This window comes from Cygnus olor, chromosome 9 (assembly GCF_009769625.2).
Source record: "Cygnus olor isolate bCygOlo1 chromosome 9, bCygOlo1.pri.v2, whole genome shotgun sequence".
Taxonomy (NCBI): domain Eukaryota; kingdom Metazoa; phylum Chordata; class Aves; order Anseriformes; family Anatidae; genus Cygnus; species Cygnus olor.
In genome coordinates, this window is record NC_049177.1 from 19,043,042 (window position 1) to 19,069,073 (window position 26,032).

At 41.9% G+C, this 26,032-nt stretch overlaps 3 protein-coding genes across 11 annotated transcripts in view; 1 reads left to right on the forward strand and 2 right to left on the reverse strand.

Annotated features, from left to right (window-relative positions):
- Nucleotides 1–14,993, reverse strand: part of USP13 (ubiquitin specific peptidase 13) — a 50,149-nt gene extending 35,156 nt beyond the window's left edge. For 2 of the 3 annotated variants that reach the window (XM_040566819.1, XM_040566820.1), the window contains exons 1-3: nt 14,209–14,993; nt 4,661–4,786; nt 442–502 (exon numbers count right to left, since the gene is read on the reverse strand). In XM_040566819.1, coding sequence (XP_040422753.1) covers nt 442–502; nt 4,661–4,786; nt 14,209–14,361 — 340 coding nt within the window. In that variant the 5' untranslated portion in view covers nt 14,362–14,993. Of the gene's footprint in view, nt 1–441; nt 503–4,660; nt 4,787–13,669; nt 14,006–14,208 lie in introns of those variants that run through there. The other variant, XM_040566821.1, reaches the window with a different exon arrangement.
- Nucleotides 13,936–25,818, forward strand: MRPL47 (mitochondrial ribosomal protein L47). 7 transcript variants are annotated; one of them, XM_040566825.1, is made up of 9 exons: nt 13,936–14,009; nt 15,000–15,156; nt 15,410–15,544; nt 22,549–22,694; nt 22,966–23,026; nt 23,540–23,636; nt 23,951–24,081; nt 25,025–25,120; nt 25,541–25,818. In XM_040566825.1, the coding sequence occupies exons 3-9, from the start codon at nt 15,486–15,488 to the stop codon at nt 25,653–25,655; spliced, it is 705 nt and encodes a 234-aa protein (XP_040422759.1). In that variant the 5' UTR covers nt 13,936–14,009; nt 15,000–15,156; nt 15,410–15,485; the 3' UTR covers nt 25,656–25,818. The 7 variants fall into 7 exon arrangements, with proteins under 7 accessions (XP_040422759.1, XP_040422760.1, XP_040422761.1 ...); XM_040566826.1 differs by having other exon boundaries at nt 15,444–15,544; XM_040566827.1 differs by having other exon boundaries at nt 15,447–15,544.
- On the reverse strand, nt 16,883–21,741 carry NDUFB5 (NADH:ubiquinone oxidoreductase subunit B5). Its single transcript, XM_040566831.1, has 6 exons — nt 21,586–21,741; nt 20,918–21,003; nt 19,967–20,033; nt 19,111–19,172; nt 17,981–18,087; nt 16,883–17,124 (listed from the first exon to the last, which is right to left on the reverse strand). The coding sequence occupies exons 1-6, from the start codon at nt 21,707–21,709 to the stop codon at nt 17,004–17,006; spliced, it is 567 nt and encodes a 188-aa protein (XP_040422765.1). The 5' UTR covers nt 21,710–21,741; the 3' UTR covers nt 16,883–17,003.
- Nucleotides 25,819–26,032: the final 214 nt, after the last annotated feature.

Below are 26,032 nucleotides of genomic sequence, written 5' to 3' on the forward strand. Positions count from 1 at the left end.
TTAAAAGCATTTACCTGTTTTTTGAAACGTAAACAACCCTTCCCATGAACAGTTGTTGAGCAGAAAAATGCCACGCTGAAGCCTTGTTGTATCTAAGCATTAAGTATATATAAACATTTTAAGAAGGGAGCGTTGTGTGTATATCACAAAGAGAGAGAAGGGACAGAATTGGTCAAAAATGCCTATAAAACCCTATGCTGTTTGTCAATAAAGGGGCTACTTTAGATTAAAATGTTTCTTTTATGTATATGCACACCTATTGCCAAATATGCACCAAAATTGCTAAGCATTACTTGTCTGGACCACCTTTAAAAACTAGAGACAAAACAGAAAAAGAAAACCCATTAGGAGCCTCAAAACCAGACACAATGGTGACAGAACCCAACTACACATGCAGATATGGTCAGGAAAGGATTGTGAGAAAACAGCTGTTCACAATACCTAAAAATAGCTTAGCATTCCTCCTTTTTGGTAAAGCTCCACCAGATGCCCCTGGTACCTTCTGGAAAGAGAAAGACACAATTAAAAATGTATCAAGTGAAACAACAGTAAATCAGCAACAACCACATACCATCGTAATTTCTGTCATGCATGTATTTGTTCACAGTTCTTCTATCAAACCATAGCTCTTGTTCAGCAAGAATGGAACTTTTTCCATTCACATCTGACAATGGGCCAGCTCAGCACTGCTTACCACCCTCACGGAGTGAGAAAGCACCATCTGAATCCTTCCTTTGCTCTGTCAGCAGTTAAGCAGAGCGTGTCTCACCATCCTCATGGGTGACTGCTGTCCTATCGACAAGACAGGGACATCTAGCATCACCCAGACCTCTCAACACTAGATTCCCTCCGGTATTTCTGAATGACTAAAGCTGAATTAGAGTGGAAAAGAAAAAGATATTATCTGCATAGAAGACTCAGTCTTTCATAACTAATTCCAGTATGACCATAACTAATTCCAGTAATTCCAGTATTCACTTCACTTTGATGTGAATTATTAGCTCAGCTGATTTTCTTCTATTAAAAAAAAATAATAAATGTCCTTTCCATCAGGAACTAAGACTGCTTACATCTAAGTCAATCCAAGTCACCACCATGTTCTCTTAGTATTAGATAGTATGGAGGAAACCTGACAATGCTCAAGCAACTATTTAGGAGGGATTTTTATTTATTTTTTTTTTAATTAAACTCCACAGCAAAGAATAGTAATTTCCTGATGACATCCACTTTCAAGCACTACTTTCCCAGTTCAAAAATCCTCAGACTACTGGGGAAAATGCTAGTGGCTAAGGAAACAAATTAATGCACATGCTTCTTAAGCCATTTTTTTTACCAGGCACCATTAAATGAAATCAACTGAAATCAAATAAACCTCTGCAACTATAATGCCAGCCTGCCGTATTATGTAGTGTATGACATTAGCGTAATTGGTGAGGTTGTTAGGTTACTTTTTGTTTATTTATTTATTTTAAATAATACTGGGATGCAACAGGTGGACAAAAAGCAGCCAAGAACCTGTCAGCCTAGGGAAAGCTCATGTTTGCCTCCCATGCCTTGGTAGGTGAAAGGGTCGCATATTTTGGGTGGTTCCCTTCGCCATGTAAATAAAGCTTTGACCAAAGCAAAGGCTTGAGTCATCGGCTAGATCCTGTACATCATAGATAATTTTTCCATTCTTACTACCAACAGTCATTGTCTGCACTTCAGAACAAAACATATTATTCATATACACAAACCTTAGGGAAAGGGAGTCAGCAATGCAACTCCAGCATTTTAAAAAAAAAAAAAAAAAGATAAATTTAAAAAAGAAATTCCTCAATGAAGTAAAAATAACAAGCAGAGCAGTTTTTTTCTTTATACAACTGGCATTTAACAAGTAGAAAGGAAGTAGCCAAGAATCTATTTTACAAAAGCAGCAGCAAGATACAGAGTAACCTGACTATAAATATATTAAGAATCTATTACATATATTCCCAGGATCACAGCTTCAGAACTGAAAAATGTTTCCAATACTGGAGAGCTCCATTTGAATTCAGATGTCTCAAAGTGGGACGTTGTGAAAATCATTAAGACTAGAGATTTCAGAGAGGAAGAATTCACATGCTGCATTTCTATTACTGCCAGTCTAACATTTAGCGCTTCAGCTTGATTTTCCCAAGCTGTTGATCACATCTAAACTGGAATTGTACTGGCTCAGTACTCCTGCAAAACTCAGAAGCTGGCAGTACTCGACTTCACTTCTCCACCTGTCAGAAACTACTGAAAAAGTTCCCCGTTCACAAAACAACTTTGTCTTCTAACAGATGTGATCCCAGCAAATGGGAGCCTAGGCAATGCACCAGCAGTGGCATTAAATTCCATTTGCAGCGTTTCTCATACCGAGCGTCAACTGGCCTATTCTGCATTTCCTTTGACTGCACCACTGCTAGATTTTTATTTTTATTTTTTATTTTATAACAGGACTGTCCCTGAATAATATCCAGAAACCCATCACTGTAAGAAATTTCATGCTTCTCTGCCCAGTGTTTTCAGCAGGGCTGAGATATTGCTATAGCACCAAGCTAAAGCTCTGCCCTGTGCTGAACATTACCCAGGCAGACCGACGCAACAGTTATACGCTATGGAAGAGCTGCTAGTTTCAAAATTCTGAAAAGTTGAATTCTGGAAGAAATAAAGAAAAGGAAAAAAAAGAAATCAACCTTGGTGATTTAATGAATTTTTTTCTGATGATTCATCAGATGCCTCTGTTGCTGCTCTGCCACTGGCAGATATTCGACCTCTACTTAAGCCAATAGGCAAAAGATCTGGCCCTTGTCCTCTAATTGAATTATGAGGAGATACATGACTGATACTTATTCCAAACACTTTTGGAAGCAAACAAGGATTTCTGCAGCACTGCAGTACATTCTGCAAGGACAATGCCAAGGGAACCACAGGCAAGAATAGCGATCTCCCTGAAAGAATCTTAGGATAGTATAACCAGTGCCTTTGGCTTTACTGTATCACACGCTATTAAAGCTTGGCTTAAAAAACAAAACCACAACGCAGCATGTGCCAGACACTTCATAAAACTGTTCCGGTGAAGGCCTGATGTTTCACATTGCTCAAAGGAAAACGTGCATAGTACATACGAATCAAACAGCCATGGTAAACAAAATCCACAGCTAATATACGAGGAATCCTATTTATGAGCCTTGTTTCAGGTTACAAAGTCTTCACCTGTACAGTATGGACAAACACTGTTTCTTACTGCATGATCCAGAGTATCACCACCTTCAAATACAGATGTCAGGGCCCTCTGCTACTCCATGAGTAACAAGGAGAAAAACAGGAACCTCTGAACTACTGAAGGTGTATGCAACACCAAATAACAATCAGGCTAGCTATTTCTGCCTTTTGAAGTTCTTCAGCCAAATCCTTATCCAGGGAAGGAATCTGAGGCCTCATTTTAAATCTAGTGTACCTTAATATTGAAAATTCCCAGGTCAACTGGAAGAAAGTTATATACAAGCAAGCTGATAGATCTTCTGCTTAGTTTTCTCTAGTCATAAACAGCATGTTTCAAGAGCACAAAATAAACTCAGAACTGTTGTTAAAACTAGACTAGGTTGTCCATAAATTCACAGTTAACAGTATGAGGGAAAAATGTAGTGATCAGCCTCACAAGGAAGGACAGTTCTAAAATACAGCAAACATCATTAACAATCCCCGCATGGGAGACATGCAATCCGCCTCTATAATTCTGATAAAACATGAACAGTTTTCTACAGGAAATAAAATAAGCAGTCAGAGCATTTTACGTAACTCAGGGCCTTCATCACCCAGGGGAAACATTACTGTAGAATGAGAAAACTGAAATATTTTGTCCCACTCAAAGCAGCTATTTTAGGCCCTCTAACTGGCCGGAAGAGACAAAAAGCTATAAGCAAAGCCAGTGCCTTCCATATAGCTCATGTCAGAAGTCATCAATGGCCCTTCAAAGACAAACCACACAGAAACAGATGTTATGGAGCACTGGTTATAAATTACTGTTGATACACAGCGATATGGAAAAAGAGCAAACAGGAAGTTTGTAAGTGCACATCCATATGTGTGTGGGTGTAGGAGTGAACAGCGTGCAAGAGCTAGGAACCAGCATTAATTTAAGCTAAGCTTTAGATCATAGGCCAGCTCAGGATTAAGGCTCATGATTTAATTGCATAGAGATCTTTGGATGAAAAGACGTTGTGTCACCCTAAGCTAAAAACTCGTAAAAAATTCTCAGAAGCTTCCAGACAAATCTGAGCTTAAACCGGGCATTTGACATTTCAAAGGCACATTTCTAAAAAGCATTTAGTTACCCACAATATGTATGTAATACCCACACAATACATATGCAATATGTAGAAGCGTGTAGTGAAAGATCAGCAAAAGCCAGGCAACTACATGCATCTTTGGGTAACAAGCTGCCTTTAAGATCTGACCCTCTGGGGCTCGTCATTCACCTTAGAACAGAATCAATCGGATAGTTGGGGATCCAAGCTCCTGAATTTGATATTCAGCCCCAAATATGAACAGCTTTACTTCTGTCAGGGTTTGGCCTACGCCTAAAATGTGTTATCTAAAAAAGCAAGAGACCCAAGGACTGCCAGGCTAGTTAGTTGGGAAGCACAAGTCTCACCTCTCTCACATGTCGCTTCAGGTGCAAATATACACACTGTCCTGTTTTCCGGTAATGCCTTTCAATGTGTTCCCTTCCAAATCCCAGAAACGTGTTCATGCACACATAGAGACCTCCTTCTGAATCCTAAAAGGAATGACACAAACAGTTACAGCACAGAAAGAACTGCACAGGACAGCAAGGACTCAGCAAGCAGAAAAAGCAGAGAATTGCAAACCCTTCCTGTTATCAAGCGAGCGCTGAAAATGTGGCTTTCATACCACATAATAGCATTTACATTACCAGCCCTCTAAGAACCTTCCACACCGTATCACACACAGAAACCCACTGAAACAGTTTACAATTACAGATTGGTGAGTGTCCAAACTGGAGGCCTAGAAGTCTGTCCAAAAAAAATCCACTTGATTGCCCAATCCACAGGGATTTGTAGGCATAGAAATTTGTAAGGCATAGAAATAATGATACATTTTTGGTTTTGTTTTTTGGTGGGGTGGGGGCATTTGATTGCAAGAACATTCTGAACCAGAAGTGTGGCAGAGCTGGTAGTCCAAGGATTCAGACAAAACTTCCACTGTTGATCACAATCTTGTCTGAGGGAAACATCTCAAGTGAATTTATAGCTCTTAGGAGGGGCTAACAAGAAAGTTGGCAAGTGTTTTTTGAACACTGGTCAGCGTCTGTAAGGGATTCTCTCTAGCCATGCAATTAGAGTGCTTGGAGATGAAAGCACTACAAAGGAAACGTAAAGACATACTCCTGGTGGTGCTTGCAAACACTAGCACTTCAGTTACAGAGCCTGGCGGGAGTCCCATCACCTTTGGCTCTCCCAAAAGCTGGGTGTTGACTCTGGTTGGTATCAGGGACTCACTCCATTGTATCACTGCTGCCAGCTCTCTCCTACGTCATTCAAAGTACCAGGAGGACTTCCAGTCACCTGGTTCACTGGTGTTGGATCAATTTTTCAAGCCCTCTCCAGCTGACATTGTTTTGAATAGGTGGCGCGTAACAAAGATTGAGCCTTTCAGAAGCACTGTGACCTTCCTTCTATTGTGAGCGTGTTTGTGCTATTGGATGGTACAGAACATCTCATGTTAAATTCCTCAAAAAAAAACCTGAACTAAATTCATCCATAGGCACCTGGGAGGAAAATAAATAAATAAATAAATAAAAATCAGTATCTCTGGAAGCAAGTCACCAATCGTTCCTGAAAGTCACGTTAGGCTTATACATACAATCGTGTATTGACTGAAAACCTTTACAGCAACAACTGCTTTGACAGCTACCTGCCTCCAGGCCTGCGGGCTGCTACAAGCCCCAGAGGGCTGATCCCCTGTACTTTCCTAGCCAGCACCGGGTACGTACACCTTATTCTCTTCCAGAAAAGGAAGCTGAAGGGCTAGTAGTGCTAAGTAGTTCTTACTCATTTAATACCTAGCACAGCGCAGCTGGAGCCCAACAAGTCTCTCCCCTCCCACCACTGCCCCAAAGTCAGGCTTGAATTTGCCACTCTAAATCCGCTCCCCAGCCCCTTTCAAAGGCTAGTACTGAGTATTTCCGTGAGACTTAAAGGAATCCAAACATCTGGCTAACCTGCAGCCCTCATCCATGAATGAAGTTTTAGCCCAAGACTTTAGAAAATACCTGTCTGCTTCTTTTATCGTGAAGCGAAATAAACAAGCTTTGGCCTTTCAGATTTACCTGAAAGATGAATGTATAACGAACTCTCCTGCCCTTGCTTTGCCTGCCTCAAAAGCGCAGGAAGTTGAATTGAGCACTCCAGGATTTAAATCTGTGATCTGAGGCAGGGGTTTAGACCATCTGCCGTTCAAACCTAACATATACCATGAAGTCACTCATTCAGCATCTAGATACCACAATGATGGGCTCTCTGCACTGGAAATAGTAAGCTGGTTAGCCATCTCGCTTCAGAACTGCATAAACACTATCTGAGATTTCATTTAAAATATAAAAAAAAATCATTGAATTTGGAAATCTTTGCAGCCAAGGCAAATATCTACAATCAGCCAAGGGAAAAAAAAAAAAAAAAAAAGTTGAAGAAAAAGAAAATTCAATATCTAGTTTTCAAAGTATTCATAAAATGCAATTATATTTAAAATGCAATACATTGATTTTTAAATTCCACATATTCATTCACAGATTCATCTACTTCAAGGCCCATTAAATCTTGGCTGTCTGGTTTTATAGCCTGTATTCCAAATCCTTTTGTATTATCTCCTCCTGTGAAAAAGTCAAGGATTTGTCCTCTATAAGAGATTCCCATACACAGCCAGCCTAAATAAAAATATATTCTAATGCCAAATCCACAGTTTCTAGAACTTTGTTTCCAATTTTGTTTTCTTGGAGACTACTCTTTCTCTGGAGGGAACCCACAGGACCGCCGACCCTTTGCTGATAAGCTGCCTATGACAACAATGTGACACCTTCAGCAGCTGAGCTAAAAGTAGAACCTGCGTAAGCTGGCTGTGGTTACTGACAAAACAGCCCTTTCTCCTGGAGAACGCTGGCAGGCTATTCCCTCGTGAAACTTGGAAAAAAGACGACAGGATGTACAAAAGCCTAAAAGGCCACAGGAGAAGAGGGACACGGGTAAAAAAAACACCTTTGCAGAGTGCTGCGTAAAGGATTAGGCCCCTGCTTGGCACTCAAAGCACACTCAATTGCTATAAGCCAGGCTTTGTGCTGGTGAATTTAACCCTACTGAAAACACAACCAGTGCTAGAGGAACGATGTTTTACGTAGCTGTGGCATGTAAATCCCTGTAACTGACATTTAGCTTAGACATGTGTGAAAGTTCACGCTGGAGAAAGGCTCCAGCCTCTGGTACTGAAGACACTCTGTAAGACTTGGTGCACGCTCATGGCACCAGACACCAACAGCTTTCAAACATCACTAAACCTGATCAGGATTTGAACTAATGACCTGCATCCCATTACCAAACTCTCTGAAATCCATGGCTTAGAAATTTTAGCTCCTGAGGCAGCTCAGACGATAAGGAATTTATAAAAGCACAGTTGGTGTGGTGGCTCTACTGACTCAGCAAACAGTTACAGACTTGGGCACAACATCTACTGCACAGCCGCTCGCTTCAAATCCGCGAGGACAACGGCAACACTCACTGTGAAGGGTGTCAGAGAAGAGAGTAAAATGGTAACTCTACTCCTTCCAAGTCTCCATATCCCAAACACAAAGAACGAAGTTTGTTCACCCTATTGCCTATGAAGTCCCAATTGTGGCAGACTGTGCGTTCTTCCCTGTCTCCATCAGTGTTTCCCTACAAAAAACACAACTCCATAGGACTCTTTCAGGCTCTATTCAGCGTGTCTGTTCATCAGTAATTGCCATAATTAATCTGGCTGTGGCTGCAAGACTCCTGTTGGATAACGGCAATCCAACCTCTAATACATCTGGAACGGTTAGAGTAACATTCCTTGCATACACATGTTGCATCGAGTCCGGCAATAACACAACTAAATGACAGCTTTCTTTTCAGGACAGGCTTAAAAAGAATAACAGAAGTTTCAGTACTTAATACTCATCTAAACATAATAAGTTACAACTAGGAGTAAAGAAGAACGTCTGTCTCTGTCACGCACTGGTACTACCAACATCAAAACAAAACAAAACAAAGCAGCCAACCAGCTGAATACAGTGGCACAGAGAGAGGGCTCCAGCAAAACAAAAAATCCACTTCTGAATTTCCACTGCAATAAATATGGCAACTGCCTTGGGGTTGGGGAGGAGTGTGCTGAAGGCAAGGAATATAGCAAGTGACTTTCAAAAGGAATATGGGGTATGAACACTGCATCAATCTGCCTGTTAGGCAACTGTCCGCTATCGCCCACAGGTGAGAAGCAAGCAGAGGTGACAAAAGCGAAGCAGAAAGTGAACAATAAGAAGACAGCAAAATTAGGCATCTGGTAAAGAGGAGGAGGGAGAAGGAACCAACAGTTAGAAAAAATGAACAGAACAGCACAGACGAACTGAAGCACTGATTGTGAACAAGGAGTGGAGAGGAGCTGTGTACTGCTGGAACTGGGGAAAGATGAGAGAGATGGGAAAAGAGATGGGTCAGCCAGAAAAAAAGGACCAGAAAAATCATGCAGGAGTAGGAAATAAAGAGCAGGATTTCTAATAACTGGACTGTTAGTTTCAAGTGTGAAAGAAATCCCTCCCCTCTCCACCTTTAAAAAAAAAAAAAAAAGGAAAAATATCAAAGTTGTTATTTTATCCCACTTTGAGAGCAGTATGCAAAACACTGATCAGCTTGAAGAAAGTACATGCCACTGAAATCAAAAAAGTATCAGGATACTGGGGTTCTGATGTGATGTGGACAACTAGCTAAGGTAGTACTAACAAACACTGCAGCTTTGGAGTGTTTAAAATTCTCACTGTACTGAATGCTATCTCTCAGGCATGATGTGCTATTTCCCTGTGGGCAGATTATTTCACAGAGACTGAACAAAGATTTCTGGTACCTCCCTCCTAGCTTCTACTGGACACAGACATGGGCACATGGACACGAGACCAACCAAGGACTTACAACGTTTCCTGGGTAGAGAAAGCCATGTGGGCATCAGACCCTAAACGAAATCAAACCACCCGTCTAAGAGGTGTGTCCAGTGCTCACTCACATGTGGAAGGCATAGGGACCTGGGCCAGGGCATACATAATTCTGAAGCAGCATCACAGTCAAGTCACATTCATTATTCCATGTAGCAGGAAGTCACCTCAGGTTGTCAGTCATTAATTTAGAGGCAAATGCTAGATACAAATGTCATTAAATCAAATCCACAGCAACACAAAGCACATACACACTGGCTGTTCCCCAGTACTGCATAGTTATTTCTTGTTTGTGTACAACCCGCACTGGTTTTACCATTCTCCAGCGTGGAGGACCATTTAGTCAGCCCTAGTGCTCGGCTGCCCTCCCAGCCAACGAAGACTTGCCATCAGACGGACCTCCCTGGGACGCAGCAGTACAACACTGCTCTGATTTTTCAGATTACCACCTGCCACAAACCAATAATTTGGAGGCAGTGAATAACAATAATTTGCAATAAATAACAATTTACAACTAGGACAAAATCATTTGTCTGGAGTATTCTGTTTGTCTCGGTGTGTTGTAAGCCAGGTGTATATAAGCCAGGCAGGAGGGGCTCATTTCCAGACAGCTGCGCACGGCATGGTCACAGATGTCTGTTGCATGCTGCAAACTCTCAAGGATTTCAGTTTCAACTACTGTCTGATAAATTCTTTGGGAATTGTCCTAACATTACCATTAGAGTTCCCAAGTCACAACAATGTCAGCAAGATTCACGAAGGAAGCTGCTGTCAGCAGCAAGGTTTTCCAGCAGAGTGAAGCCAAGTTTCAGGCTGCTCAAAAATACACAATACAGCATCTACATCTAAAGGACCGAGCCATCTACAGAACCAGACAGCCTGGTCCTGTAGCTGTGTTGGACTCATGGCCTGTGCCGCAGCTGTAAGCAATGCCCTTTGTGGAGAATGCCTCTGAGCACATCCATCTAGGACACGCACAGTCTGCATGTAAGCCTTTCTTACAATCCTGTTTACATCCCTTTTTTAGCAGTCATCTCCCCCTCTGATGTCTCTGGTCTAAAATAATCAGAGGTCGTTGAGACAGGGATCCCATTAAAGGTGGAATTTCCAGCTGAATACTATACTTCTATTCAAGTAACAATAAATAAGAGGACAAAAGATTATGCAAATATAACCTTTCTGTGTCCTGTGTTCTACTGAACAGCACAAAGTCAAGTTCATCTGCCAGAAGAGGAAGAGAGGTCACTGCAGAGAAAGTGAGAAAGAAGAAGCCTTCATCTCAGCAGCATGGATACAGAAAAATAGTCACCAGAAGTGGCTGTGCATCAGGTCTGGAGACTGGGAAGTACAGGATCTCATCTTTCCAATTGTTTGAAAGGGGTATGAAAGGCTATTGCAGCTTCTGGGCCAGTCACTGGAGGAAGCGATACTCACACCGGGCCTCGCTCCTATTTTGTAGGCAGCCTTCCTTCCTGTCACAATTCCTGTATAAAGAATCAAAGGCTAACTCGAATAGGAGCCTTCATGAGGGAAACGTTTTATTCTAGAGGCTGCCAAAAAAAAAAAAAAAGGTAATTAACAATTATGTCAAAAAAGTATAGTTTCTCATCTTTTGAGACTAGCAAGCTAAGAAGTGTCACTAGTGCTCTTACATGCACAGATATTTCCCTTGTGCTTCTGCTGACTTTCCTGGAAACTAACCCTCGTACATTCTATTGGAAATAGGCCAAATCTAAAGATGTGAATTTAGACTTCAGGAAAGCATCAGGCTGAACTTCTCATCCATCTGGTGATCTTTCTACTAATAGTACCTGAGAAGATCATCATGCTAGGGTTAATCTGCAAGGCGGAAGTACACTGAATATCCACTTGTAGCTCTCCTGTGCTCACACTTCTGAAATCTCTAAACTAATGACTCTCTCTGTAGCACAAAAACTCCATTGTTCTCAGATCTTCACCCAGGGAAATAAGATTTAAAACTCAAGAAAAGAGAACAGTGAGTTAACAGATTTTGAGAACAGTCGGTGAAGAGCCTGTACCCACTAGAACATGTTCTTTAGTGAGACTACATTGGTTAAATCCAAACGAGAAGACACGACCAACAGACTGACAAACAGGTCTGTGAAAGCCTGGTCTTGCAGTCATATTAAACTTTGCACAGCTGGAACTATAAGGTTCCCCAGCACCTCATTTTCTTTGGCAGCCCCTGCCACAAACACCTCTGTTTTTGACCATCTCACCCCTCCTGGTCCTTCTCATAATTCCCCTCCTGGTCCTTCTCATAATTGCTGGAGAACCTTTTTCTATAACAATGGTTTGTATCCTAGTGCTCATAGACCTGATGGTGTCTAAAAATCCTATTTCCTTGCAGGGATGGTGATAGTAATGAATTAATATGGAAGAATGCTGAAGAAACTTGAATATAGAGATGCCAGATAACTGTGTGTGCTGCTTTAAAAGATACATACAAATACTCAGGAAGTTTACTTCTTTAGAGAAGGAAAAAAAAAAAACACAGATAAAGCTTGAGACAGTCTTATGGCATTAACTGCTGAAATAGATCTGGTATTGAAGAAGAGTGACAGAAGAAAACATTTTGCGTTAACTCCAAACAGAGCCATGCTCAAGTTAGAAGTGTAACAAGAAGCATATTTGAAATGGCAAAGCGAGAAGGTGTGAGGAAATACCAAATTACAAGAGGAAAACACCTCCCCCATCAAAAACGTAATCTGAAATCTTACAATAGATAATAAAACCCAGAGGACATGTTTTTAACATTGACTATTTGCTTTAACATTATAGAAAAAACACCTGTGTACCATCTTTCAAAAAAAAAAAGAGGCAGACACATCAACAGGTAGATGCTCACGTAGGTCACACAATGCCGACCTAAGAAAATAAGTCACACTGACCAACCCAATACAACGCATACAGAGATCAATGCCTGCCTTCCGCCAAGTCAGCAAGCTATCTGTATCCTTCTTACATTGTGGAATAAAAGACTAAAAACAAAGTCTCAATACTTTCAACTTTGTGTATGAGAGTATTTTTCCTGAGAAATTACACATTTGCTCTTTTTAATTGTCATCCTAGAAACAATATCCAAGTATCTGGTAGAGTTTAAAAAAAAAAAGTACAAAATAAAGTCTGAGACAAGTCTTTGGCCCAACTAAGTTGAGGAGCAGTATGGGCTGAAAAGCTGTGGAAAACAATAGAAACTGAGCCCAATTTTATTTTTACTAGTACTGCACAGTCTCAGTCTAGCCTTTTGCCCAGTAAATGCCTATAATCCATTTTAAACCAAAAGACTCTAATGGCTGAGCGCAACATTTTCACAAATCTGAAATCTCTTCCCGATGAAGTCAAAAGGATGAAACATTTTGGGAAAAAAAAAAACATCACACTGTCACTCTGACTCCCTTTTGGTTAGGTTTATACATAGCTTTTGCTAAACATACCTAGGTCTTGCTCGAGTGTTTCATTTTGTTCAGACATTGTTTTTAAATGCAGTTTTTGCTGTGTTTGTTGTTGGATCGATTGTTTTAGTTTTTTGATTTGTAGCAGTATTTGACATCCCTTCCAACTGGTTAATGGAAACTTTTTATAAACCATAACATTCACCTGAAAGTGACATGAAGCGTGTGCTCACGTGAGCAGAAACTTGAAGAAAAGATTGTGGTACACAGATTCCACCCCCACCCCACCCCCATAAAAAAAGCCTTATTAAGCATATAATGCAATTAGCGCCTGTGCAGCAGAGTCTGATTTGGCACTTTTAATCAGACCGCCTCCCGGTACAGTCAGGGCTGCTGGGCGACACTTGAGATCTGAAGAGCGTGGGTAAAAATAACCTCCGTACAACAAAACGTGATGAACACCAGACAGCTGAGTCACCTTTAAAAACGATTTCGATTTTCTGTTAGGAGGAATTATCAAAAAGAGGTGGATAAAGGATTCAAAAATCTGCCTGAAACGTGTCTTTCGTTGAATGCTCTGTAATGTAAACCCTAAGCTTCCCTGAGGTTGCTCCCAATGACTTTGGCATCAACATGGAGCGCTCAGTCGCCACTGGGAAACCTCAGCTTCATGTGGAGAAGCAATTTTGCATAAAACTTCAGCTCCCTTAAAAAGTGTAATTTTTAAACATGTATTCCTCACATAGCATCAACTATTATCATTTATGAAGGCTTCCAGTGGTTTCAACAAAGGAAAAAAACAACTTCAGCCCCAAATCTGCCACTGAACGCATGTGATCCGCAGAGCTGGTGGATGAGTTGCAAGACAGCTGAAACATGACAGAAAGTGAAAGCCAAATACACCAAACATTGACCGAACAACCGCTGTAGGGGCCTATGGGGACACACAGTGAGTCTTCAAAGCCCACTGGTGCGACTGAAGCAAACCCTGGGAGAGGAAGCAAGGAAGCACCTCCTCGGGAGGACTTCCCCGCTGATTTTCAGGTTGACCATGTACTTTGGAAGATTTCTTAGATCTCAAACGTGAGGATGGAGGCAGCGGGCGAGCAAAGCGATCAGCGTTTGCCAGCCAAAACGCTCAGGCAGGAAGGCCACCCGCTGCCCCTTGCCACCACCTCGCTGTGAGGAAAACGACGGCTCCCCGGGGCTGCCCGCGGCCCGTTTCCCTGACAAAAACCGCCAAGCGCCGGTTTCCAACCGCCTGCCCGGAGGAGAAGGCTGCGGGAACGAGCAGCGCTACCGCAGCCACGGCCGCCGGGGAGCGGGACGGGGCTGAGGGGGAGCCGGGGCAGGTGGCGGCGGCTGGGGAAGCGTCGGGTGCGACCACGGAGCCTGAGGAGGGGGAATGCGGGAGGCCGAGGCCTGGCGAGGGGCAGCGGGGCCGGGCTGGGGCCGGCTCGCCGCAGGGAGCCGGCGGGGGACAGCTCGGCAGCGGGGTGGGGTGGGGGGCGGGGTGGGGAACGGGGAGCGGCGGCTTCGCGCTGCACTCACGGGCGAGTCGTAGGAGAAGGCACACTCCGTCTTGTAGACCCGGTCCCCTGACTTGGGCACCCGGATCGTGGGCATGTAGGGGACGAGCAGCTCGCCCAGGTCGCCGGCGGCCATCTGCGCATCGCCGCCGCCGAAGAGCGCGGCCCGCTGCATGCTCGCTGCCTGCCTCCGGCCGGCCGAGGGCAATGGAGGCGGAGGGCACCGGGCCGGGGCAGGGCGCGGCGGTGGCGGCGGCAGCGGGAGCCGGGCCCGGGGGAGGGGAGGAGGAGGAGGAGGAGGAGGGAAGCCGCTATTTTTAACCCAATGGCAGCGGCACCAGCTGCGGCTGCACCGGGGGGTCCCCTCGGGCCGGCCCTCGGCCGGGGAGCGCCGCCAGGTGCCTGAGGCGGGGGCCGCCGCTCGTGAGGCGATGCCGGGTCCCCGGAGCTGTCCGCGGCTCTGACGGGACCGGCCGAGTCGCGCTGCCCCCCTGCGAGGTCTGCTTGTGAGAGGGGAGGAAATAGGAGCACGGGCGGGTTTGGGGTTGGGTTGGTTTTTATCAGAAAGCCGTGATTTCCAGGAGGTGGGGATGGAGACTTCACCTCCTGGTATCCCTGGGGGGGTAGCTCACCATGGGTAGCCTGAAGCAGGTTCCCCTTTGACCAGTAATATATTTTTTTTAAGCAAGGAAACGCTATATACATATATATATATATATAAACTGTACCGATTTATTAATTTCACGTGCCTAAATACAAGGCTTTTGACTTCCAAGTCCCCAGCCTGTAATTAACCGCATCCATCTGATACAGGTTTCTCTCCGCATGGACAAGCACACCTGTCACCGTCCCGCTACAGGAGGTGTCGAAGGTGGCATGTCTGAGCACAGCCCCTGCCAGGAGGTGGTGAAGGTGGTGTGGTTCAGTGCGGCCCCTGCCCTCAGTTTGTATTCATCCTGCCCTGTGCATGGTATGTTGGAGAGGAGGATCTGGTTCTTGGGGTGCTGGAACAGTAACAATGCTGTGGGAGGTCTGCGGGAGCACCACGAGCCAAACCTAGATTCTCTGTATTGAGGGACAGAGCCCTGAGCTTAGAACAACTGTTTTTTGGCTTTTGTTGTGTTGCTCTTTGCCTTTCACTTTGAAATACTGATAAGAAGGAAGAATAGTGTGAAGAAATTTCGTAGAAATATACTTGAAATAGTATCTCTTTTTTTTTTCAAACATTATCCAATAACTACTGCATACACTTGACAGCAGCAGGATTAAAGAAATGGCTGATTCATTTAAAATGAAGACATGAATAGTTCTCCACCTGGAGTCCACATAATACGCAAGGATGCACAGATCACTTCCGAGTAAGTGATGTGACCTTTTATGGAATTTTTTACCTCAAAATCAAAAGGTTCTAAAGGTGGTTCTAGTAAAATTTCAGTTAGCAACAGAATTGAAAAATCATGAGTTTGCATCCAGCTATGAAGAAGCAATTTTTCAAGGGAAAAAAAAAAGTGTTAGGAACTGTGTGAAATACCAAGGGCAGAGTATGATCTCAGCGAAAGGGGTTTAGACAAGAATAAAATTTACCTCAAAGAACCATACCCATCATTGGATGCTGGATAAAAAACAAAATTAATAAAGGGTCACCAGACAGATTTATTTTACCTGGAAGGGCTTTGTGCTTTTTAATGGCCTCTCTTATAATTAACATAGCATTTATAAACAATGAGAACCATAATGAGAAATACACGCTAACCTGAAAGATCAATGCAAACAAAAAGGACAAGTCAAAGCATTGATGAGAAATCAATCCGAGTCTTTCTAATGTTTGGCAGTGCTCAGAAGCAGCTAATGAGGCTGTCTTTGTTTAAGATAGCCTGTGAAACACTGCTTAATGTAAATAAATTAGTTTTTAGTTTTAACGGTTTAAAATCACAAGATGATCAGGGTTTACTAAAGGATTGGGGCTTGTTTCCATTAAAAATTAGACACTGCATATGGACAGATTAGTTCAGGGTTGCAGACTAACATACATTATTCTTCAACCTCTTGAGGTATTTAAAACTAGAGGAATACCTTTGCCATTAGAACCAGAGGAAACACATCCCTCTAGTGGCAGAAGTCTGCCAGATAAAAAGAGCACCATCTTTATTACCTATATATTTCTTAAAAGTGGTATAGAGGAAAATAGAAAACAACAAAGAAACAAAAACAAACAAACAAAGAACAATAACAACAAAAAAAGTTCCTTGTAGAAATATGTTCTAGAGTGACCCTTCAGTGATCTGCACACATAAGGGTCCAGTTTGGAAGATGAAAGATGAGTCTAGCTACAGAAAATGAGAAAGAAAATACTTGTCTAAAGTGATAGGTATAACTCCAATATTCCAAAGATCTAAAGGTATTTTTCTTTCTTCATTTTCCACAAGTTATCTGACACAAGGTGCTGTGAAAGAAATAAGTCTCACAGTTTCTTGTACCTTTATTTTAAAACTACTAGAAATCACATGATAAAGACTAACATTACCAACTTGTTTTGCATACACTAGGTCACAGAGGCCATTCTATATTGATGCCCTGGAGAAAAAGGGTAAATGTTGTCCACTGACAAAAGGCATTTTCTCTGATTAATAACTTTAAAAGCTATGAGATAAACCATCACACAGTTTCTTTCAAGTTATCAGAATCAACACAAGCACTTTTTTTTGTGTTTATTTTTTTATTATTATTTCCAACAGTACACAGCAGGATGTATATTCCATAGTTAAGCCACAATTTGTTGGTATGCATTTAAAACTGTGCATACTACCTTCAAACTGTTCAATTGTCAGGTGTGGATTTCACAGAATTGTCAGTAAGATTTTTATCAGGTGTTTCATAATGATACCACGGTCCATCTCCCCTCTGCCTCATCAGTCTGCGTGCCTCCAACTCCGTCATCCTAAAAAAAAAAAAAAAAAAAAATAGCACCATAAAGAACATGAAGTCTCTTGGTTTTGATCAGACTGTTTAACATCTGGGCATTACTGACAGCAGCAATGAGTTTAGCATCTACTGTTTATTCATACTATTGAAACATAGGTAATACCAAAATATGAAGAGTTCAACTAAAACATGAACTATTAAATCCTTCTATTTCATTTTTTTAGCAAGTTATCTCACAGGAAAGTCATAGAAGTATTTGCAGGAGTTCTGTTATCGGTCCTTGCTTAGTAAGGAGCTTGACAGTTTTTAATACAGCTTTCAGCTAAAAATAAATAGAAGAAAAATAGAACTGAATGTGATGGTCGAAGGTGCTATGCTGCCTTGGTCCCAATAGCAATGGCTTGTGAAACTTGGACTTTCTTCTGTTACCACAGTTTACTCTGAGTAAGTCTAGAATAAACCTAGAACATTGCCATTGCTGCCCACAAAAATTTCAACAGCAGCAAGGAACGCGACCAGTCCTGTAAATTGTGTCATTTAGCTTCTCAAGCCATAAGCATTTGCAGAGGCAAAAAGAGCTGTCCATTTCCTGACTCAGGAAGACGTATCTATAACTTTATAAATACGAACTGTTTTGAAGAGATACTGCTGTTTCACAAGACCGCCCTAGGATTGTTCCAGTTCTGGTAATCTTAAAACTGAGAAGGCAGGGGTTACAACTTCTGGTGGGGCACAGCCAGTACAGCAAGCACGAGGGTGATGTTCAAGCAACCAAGTACACTATGTCAGCATTCAACTCACCATTAAGCAAAATACAATATTCAGCTACAGTATGTACTAACATTTAAAAACACCCTAACAATACAACATACCTCAGGTCAGTTTTCTTTGCTTCAATATCGAGCAAAGCCATATGCTTCTCATAGTTCTTTTCAGGGGGGTCAAAGAAGTAACGAGCTATCCAGCGACTTATAGGGTGCTGGAAAACACAAAAGCAGAAATTATTCACGTAACTTCCAACTAGAAATGCCATCATGCTTAAATCATGTAACATGTTCCCAATCCTGAAGACACGATCAACACTATTATTATTGTTAGAATGACAGCACCCATAAAGTTAAAAACATGCTCAACTATTTGTAAGATCAGAAGCCTAAAATGTTAGATTTCATTTGCTGTTTCTGTTATCGAATGCCAAAATAAGCTACAAAAGAATATTCTGTAGCAAAATGAAAAACAACTTAACGGAAGACATTCAATTCATTTTCTTTCTGTTGAAGGAAAGTTCTTTAAACTGCCACTGTCATTACAGAAGTGGATTCCAAACCTCTTACTATAATCGGTAACATTTTAAAGTATTGCTACCGCATAGAAGTCATTTTAATAGGAACAAAAGTTAAATGAGTTGAAAGAGTCATAACAGTATTGCTGGGTTCAGTTGCTTTCTAAGAAGACCAATAAAGTGCTTGCGGTAAGAATGTTGAGTTTTCTGATCATAAAAATCTTCAATTCCAAATTTAAAAGCACAAGAGATGGTGGACTTTGAAACAACACTAGCAAGTGATACAGAAGAAAGTAACATCGCTTTAAACTCCAGTTTCTTAAAGAGTTGTAGCTCAAAAGCTATAAACAAAGACAAAAACTGGATGCTAAGTATAAAAAGTTCTGTATGTGACACAGTCAGACCATTCATACTATTTAGGAATGTTATAAAAGAATTCTTGGCATATACCTTCAGCAGTTTACTTGCATAAAGTTAGAAATCATTTGCATCTACCTATGTCAACAACCAGATTTCCTACAGCAACATGCACATTCCATAAAACTGAAGAAAAGCAAGTTTGCCAAACTTATAACTGGACAATTCAAATTCTATTACTCTGATACCCAGTGGCAGGGATGTGTCCGTTCTCGCTACCAGACTCCACACAGTTTACTCCCAAAACTAGCATCAAGAGGAAGGCTGTCCCTAACGCATCACCCCTTTACACGTTACACTCACTTTGTAGTATTCCCAGTATTCTGGAACATAACCTTCAGGAATCTCTGCAAGTTCAGCTTCACCTGATAAGGAATGATCATTTCATTATTACTTCATTTATTTCAAGTATTTCATATGCTGCCTTTCACGTTAAAACAAGCAAAATCCAGCAACAACAAACAACAACACTATTTCACATGGAGAGTATCTAATCCCTCACTTTGAACTCTACTGAGAAAAAACAGACTTCTTGTAATTTTCCCCAGACATTTCACATATCTAGCTCATAGATTTTAAGCCATGCACCAGAAGGGTGAAATGGACAGACATAAACAGCTATACAGAAGAAATCATTAAGATCAAGTCCATAGAAATGCCCTTTAAAGTATATAAGCTGAAAGCATGTTTTTTTCTAATCTCTCTGTTCAATTAATTTCATATTATTACAGTAGATTAAAACAAGTATAGCCAAGCAGAATTTGGACTTTTTTCAAGATGAAAAGCTACAATTGCAGTGTATGCAGGTTTCTTAAAGAAGTATGCGAAACAAAGTAAGAAAGACTCCTTATTTGGATACAGAATAACTGTTCTCTAAACCTCACTGATGTCTGAGCTACCAAAATATGGAATTTGTCAGTTTTTAAACAGGTGGAAAGTTTTTTAAAAAATCAACAACTACAAAAAGAAAAAAAATTACTGAGAACGTCTTCTATGTACTTATACAAAATTACGGTAATTCTTAGACCTATTTCATGGTCTTCCAAAGAGCAAGCCTCAAATATTTGTGTATTTTTTTTCTATCCAGCATGCTTAGCTTCCATTTGTCCATTTAATGATCATGACTGTGTACTTAGCTTGGTCATGACAGAGCACTCACCAATGAAGATGTTGACATACGTTATGAATAGCGCCACTGGTATCCCTGTCAGAAATATATAGAATCTCTGTAAAAGGGATAAGGAGAAAAAGAATCAGTGCGGAAACTCAGAAGCCTGACAAAATTTAGATGAAGTTATTTTGAAAATTCAGTAACACACAGTAATTCTTAGTTTTACACTCATAGTTCAGATAGAAATGTTGTATGTAAAGTTACATTGCTGATTAAAATGAGTTAATTAACAAACTAGAGTACAGGAACTGCAATGCTGTATCAGTCCATGGGCCAATTTACTTCAGCACTCGATCTCCCAGATAGGTCAGTGTCTGCAGAAGCGTTTCCCTGAATGCTGCCCCAGCATCTCGTGATGACTGGCTTCAGCATTTAACCGTAATGAGGCACTAATACCGATGCAATATAATCCAACGTGAACATAACCATGGCTAGCTTCGGTAGCTGTGGAAGACAGATAGAGGCCGCCCGATCGCACAAAACGGGTAGGATCAGGCTAGCTGTTACCCAGCGTAAGGGGTGCTTGTCACGGGTCAAACTCAGATCAGGCTTCCTAAGTCTAAATCTCTGGTGTTATTGGTCTAGATAACTGAAGGCAAACCCAGCAGAAGAGTAACCTAATATGTTTTAAAGAGGAGGATGAATTAGAAAGCATTTGCAGATTATGCATATATGAACACAGACGCATAAGAACACTAATACAGCGTTAACTACTATCACAGTCTTTGCTCTGATGCCAACCTTGTATCTTTTTACTTCATCAGACTTTTATGACATAAAACAACAATTTTTTAGAAGGACCAAAAATTCTTGCTTATATGAATAGCACTAACACATTTCAGATGCTTCACATAAAAAAGGAAAAATAAGATTTTAGAGACTCTTAGACACATTCAGAATAACAAATCTGCTTGTGTATTACGTTTGTTTTAAACTCACCAGCAAACTCAGAAATCGAGTATCATAAAAGCTTGTTGCCTTGATAATAAACATTCTCTTCCCATGGCTGCTGTATCGGACAGGAGCTGAAAATTGAACCAAGGCATTATGGTTTTTAATCTGCTTGTTGGTTGGACCGGGACAAAGTCACCAATGCAGGCAAAGGACAGAGGAGCGTACAGCAGTGACCGAGCAGCTGCGAGCTGGTTTGCTGGAGGATAATGATGCTCCTAAAGCTTGCCTCAACTAATTTACTGTTTGGATAGAATGAACGTTTCTCTTCCAACTTTATGGACTGATTCATCCCTATGTGTATGTCCCAACAAACACATTACTGAGTCCAATTACTTCTGCACAGGGCCAATTATAGGGTCACAGGTTCATCTCACTTGGAGAAGACCTGTTACCTGTAGCTCGGGACCACAGACCAGGAGAGAAGCCCAGCAGCCCGGTACGACAGGCGCTTCGCCCAGCACCACTTCTGGCCCAGAGGCCGAGCCCCTCGGGCCGGGCCGGGCCGTGCCAAGCGCCCCCCGCAGCCGCTCGCTGGCCCCGCGGCCTCCCGCTCCTCGCTCAGGTCACCTCTGCTCCCCAAGGTCACCTCACCGCCGGGACCCTCCCCTCCATCCCCTCCATCCCCTCCGTCCCCGCAGCCGCCGAGGCCCTACCGACGGTACCGGGCAGGCGAGCGGCCCCGGCGGCCCAAGGGAGCCGAGCGCTGCCGCTGCCCCCCGCCGCCCGCCGCACTCCCCAGGAAGCCGCCGCCCGCAGCAGCAGGCTCATGGCCGCCATGGCTGGTGCTGGCAGCGGGGCGGGGCCGGCGGGCGGGCGCGAAGTCAGGTGGGCGCCATTTTGAGGAAGGGCAGAGCGCTCCCTATGCTTCCGGCGCCTTCGTGCGCGACGTCCGCGGCGCCGGAGAAAATGGCGGCCGCCGCCGCCGCGATGGCCGCCCTGGGCCGGCGCTTGACGGGCGCGCTGCGGCTCGCGGGAGCGCGGCCGGGCTGGGCGGCTGCCGGCCTCCCCGGGTAGGCACCGGCGGGACCGGGGGCTGCGGGGCCGCCTGAAGGTGGGGGAGCGGCGGGGAACCCGGGAAGCCGCCCGTGGTCTTTCTCAGTGGGCGCTGGGCAGAGGGTGCGGGGGTCCGCGTTCTGGGACCTCTGCTGAGGTGCGGGGCTGTGGGGCAGTGTGAGGGGAAGGAGCCACTAAGTGTAATATTGAGACCTTCCACCTCTGTGGTTTTTGCAGCCCTTATTATGCTTATAGGGTGTGTTTTCTTATTCGTGCTTCTACTAGGTATTTACTTAAACTCAGTGTACTTAAACACACCTTCTGCTTATACTAGGTATTTACTTAAACTCACCATCCTGAATGGTGTTGCTCATTTATTTATCCTTTTTTTAATTTAAAAATCTGTATTTGTTTTTTTTTGAGTATAAATAAGTGATAATTGAAACAAGGGCAACACAATACCAAGATGACACCTTTGTGAAGAACTGAACCCACGTCTTCTGCCCCTAGACCCTGGTGTTTCTCAGCCTTTAGGGTCTGTGCCTTCATGAAAGAAACATTCCCATCTATCTGGATGTTATTTTTTTGTGTAATATGTTGTTGTTCCTTTAATTGTTATGCAGATTAACATGGAACCAATTCCACAAGAACCTGGCAAAAGTTGAGCCCCCCCATCAGTTGAAGTTTCTGCATACTACTCTGTCTCGGAGTGGTCTGGAGGAGTTTTTTGATGATCCAAAAAACTGGGGAGAAAAAACAGTAAAGTCTGGTGAGTTATATTTAGCATTTCTGGTAGCAGCCTTTGAGCCACTTAAGCTCAGCTGACATTTGCCCTATTCTTTTGAATTGTAGAAAGCTATGTAACTATGACTACAAGTGTAACTAAATATCCATAAGGATAGCTTTGCAAGAAGTATTATATTTTTTATAACAACGTACTTGTTCTGTTGATTAGCTGAGCCAGAAAAAGCACACTTTCAGAACAAGAAAACTTTATTAAATTGATATTTATTGACTTTTTTTTTCTGTTTTTTTTACAGGGGATGCATGGAATATAAAACAGCTAAGGGGCAAGAGTAGCAAAGACTTGCACAAACTTTGGTAAGTTTTAGTGAAGTAGCTTTTTTTTGTCACAGCAGCTCTGCTTTTTTTTTAATAAAATGTGTCTGTATTAGCCAGCAAATTCATTCTGCCAGCCAGCTGTGCATACATAAGCGTGCTTTGGCCTTCAAGCAGCCCAAATCCTGATACTGCTCAGAACATGGAAGCTGTTCTGCAGATGGTTGTATTGTAGGTGTGTCCAGTACGAAGGGTTCAAGTTCAGTACAGAGGTTCAGTTTGAACCCTGCGGGTCTTATTTGAATGGCAGAAAAGATTTGATTGGAAGCGGCCTGTGCTGGAGCTAATCACAGAGCTAGATCAGGCTGCTCAGGTCTGTATCTATTCAGAGTTTGAAAATCTCTGAGATTGGAGATTGCGTTGTCACTCAAGGCAACCCGTGTATGGGCTAAACTAGTGAACTAGTGAATAATTGGTTTATTGAATAATTCAATTATTCAATTGAAGCTGGTGTATCTAGAAATTAATTTTGAAGTACTGTGCTTTCTGATCTAGGTATGTTCTACTGAAGGAAAAAAACATGCTTTTGACTTTAGAACAAGAATCAAAGAGACAGCAAAGGCCCATGCCAAGTCCAGAACGATTAGAAAAGGTAACTTTTTCATATTAGCTAAAAATCTAAGCAAAATGGCTGAGTGAAAGGTGAAGCATTCTCAAGCTTGTTAAAAAACATTTTTTAGATTATTTCTCTTTTTTTAGTACGAGCACGAACACTGTGCTCAAGTGACGTAGGGGGAATGGCCTCTTCACCCGTTAGTCCACAGGTGTGAGAATACTCACAATGGAACTCCTAATACATTTGACCTATCATTTTCTTTTAAATTTTGTCAGAGATCTTCATTTGAGGTCTGAAGTTGTCAGCATTGTGTTTTGTTGGCCCATCCTGAAACTATTTCCTATTTCCAGGTACAAAAATCTATGAAAAATATTGACTTAGTAGTCAAAGAAAGAGAAACTGCTTTGAGACTTTTACAAACTGGCCATGAAAAACCAGTACCTGGCGAGTGGAGAAATGACTTCTTAGGACGCACCTACTGGTATGGAAAAGAGAACTTTTCTTACATATTTTTAAAGTTTTCTTAGGGTATTTCTCTTGATCAGAAAAAACTTCTGTTCTAATCATTAAAGGACACACATACTCTATAGAAAGAAGCAAGTTTTCTAGTCAGCATTCAAGGGCTTCTTGAGTTATTAATTTTTAATGTGGTTGTAATTGCTGCTAAATAATTGTGCGGTTAAACTCAACCATTAACTGTAACAAAATTAGTTCTATGCAACTGACAGGAATTCTGCAGTGGGAGAATGTCTGCTGCTGTGGTGATTCTGTAACACATGAAGGAACTAGAGAGTACGGTTCAAGTTGAACTGTCTGGACTTCCCTAGTTATAATACAAAATCCATCTATTGAGGGACCACATGCAGAAACTCTGCAGTACACCTAACAGTAGGGCTGATGCAATCTGAATGCATGGGAGACTGTAGATAGGTCTACGGAGGCCATCTGTGCAGTCCATACGCAAGAGAAATCCCAAAGAGAAATAATAGTCTTATATTTAGAGGGCAAGACTTAGGTTGCTCAGGCAGATTTGCACTTGACATGGCACTCAAACACAGGCATTCAGAAGAAAACTGTAGTAGAAACAAAGCTCTCTTCACACAGTCTGTTTACATCAACTTTTGAGAATTCTCTTATGAAGGAATAACACTTTAAACTATAAATGGAAAGAATCACTATCCGTTTTGGGCCTGCTCTTCAGATGTTTACAATTTTTAAAGTAAGACTACTTTCTACAGAAAGATGCTGAGCTATGTTTGAAATGTAGAGTTACAAACGAAGCCAGCAGAGCTGAAAGTAAATACACAAATACGAGTTTTGTGATCTACTGATTAGACCATGCTATCACCCAAGAAGTCTGGTAGAGATCAAGAATGGAGATAAAAAGTGTATGTCCTAAAATCACTTTTATCAATCTTTAACAGGTATACATACAAGGAATGGCCAATACCATGGTACCTGAACAAAAAATACAAAAAAAGGAAATTCTTCTACTTACCTCACGTGAATCACTTCATCAGGTAAAATGAAGTTTTTGACATAGAAGAATATTTTCATATGTTCCTCAGTTTTCCTTCTTCCACTGTGCAAGGAAGAGTGTTTTGTTCTTTTATTTAAACCGTGAGTAGACTGAAAACAAGGCTTTTGTAAATTACATTTTACTGTTTCTTTTTGCTGTTCTCATCGTAGGTATTAGGAGATTTAGCTATCTATCAGGTTGTCTTTTACATGCAATTTAAACAATTCCTCCCAGAGACTAATTCTTATAGCATTCAAAAGCAGAAGACAATAATGAGTCTGCTTTGCAGGCATTTTTACCTTTCAAAAGCAAATTAATACTGAAATCATTACAGAGCAGGAGCATCTACTTGATTAGGGTGGTGGGCTCATCAAGGATGTTACACACTGCCTGGAAACTAACTATGCTTTCTTTATTTCAGGCTCAGACTTGAAAAATATTTACGTGTAAGGGCAAGACGACAAAGCCTAGAGAAGAAGAGGCAGAAGGTCTTACATATGAAGTTTCCTCATCTTGCTGTAAAATCTCAGAGCTAATAATGTTTTTGAAGAGTGCTGCAAGCACTTGGTCGAGTGTCTTTGTGACTGGAACATGGGAGCAAGTTCTGAAACCAGTGGACAACTTGACTGAGTGTTCCTCATGGTTTTCCATCTCTATTTTATCCCACATTTGGACCTAAATTAAATTTGTAATCTGAAATTAAAGAGCAGCTTTAGTATGTAACTCCAATTAATCCTACCAGTTTTATTCTAGAAACATTTGAGAAGTGACACTAACCAGCTCTTATAAAAGTGAAGCATATGTTATGAACAGTGATGAGCAGCCAGGTGAAGGCATAAAGCATAGGGGTGTTTACCTGCTTTAGTTTAACAGATGTGTATTAAAACCTGAGAGAAACATGAGAACCTCTAAA

What these genes read in the sequence shown, in the direction of transcription:
- NDUFB5 (XM_040566831.1), bottom strand. Translation starts at nt 21,709, where the DNA reads ATGGCGGCCATGAGCCTGCTGCTGCGGGCGGCGGCTTCCTGGGGAGTG. An exon ending in CTCGATTTCTGAGTTTGCTG is followed by an intron (nt 20,034 to 20,917) that starts GTGAGTTTAAAA and finishes TCCCTTTTACAG; the next exon opens with AGATTCTATATATTTCTGAC. An exon ending in AATACTGGGAATACTACAAA is followed by an intron (nt 18,088 to 19,110) that starts GTGAGTGTAACG and finishes TGTGTTTTCCAG; the next exon opens with CACCCTATAAGTCGCTGGAT.
- MRPL47 (XM_040566823.1), top strand. Translation starts at nt 21,794, where the DNA reads ATGCTTCCGGCGCCTTCGTGCGCGACGTCCGCGGCGCCGGAGAAAATG. An exon ending in AGAAAAAACAGTAAAGTCTG is followed by an intron (nt 22,695 to 22,965) that starts GTGAGTTATATT and finishes TTTTTTTTACAG; the next exon opens with GGGATGCATGGAATATAAAA. An exon ending in CACGTGAATCACTTCATCAG is followed by an intron (nt 25,121 to 25,540) that starts GTAAAATGAAGT and finishes TCTTTATTTCAG; the next exon opens with GCTCAGACTTGAAAAATATT.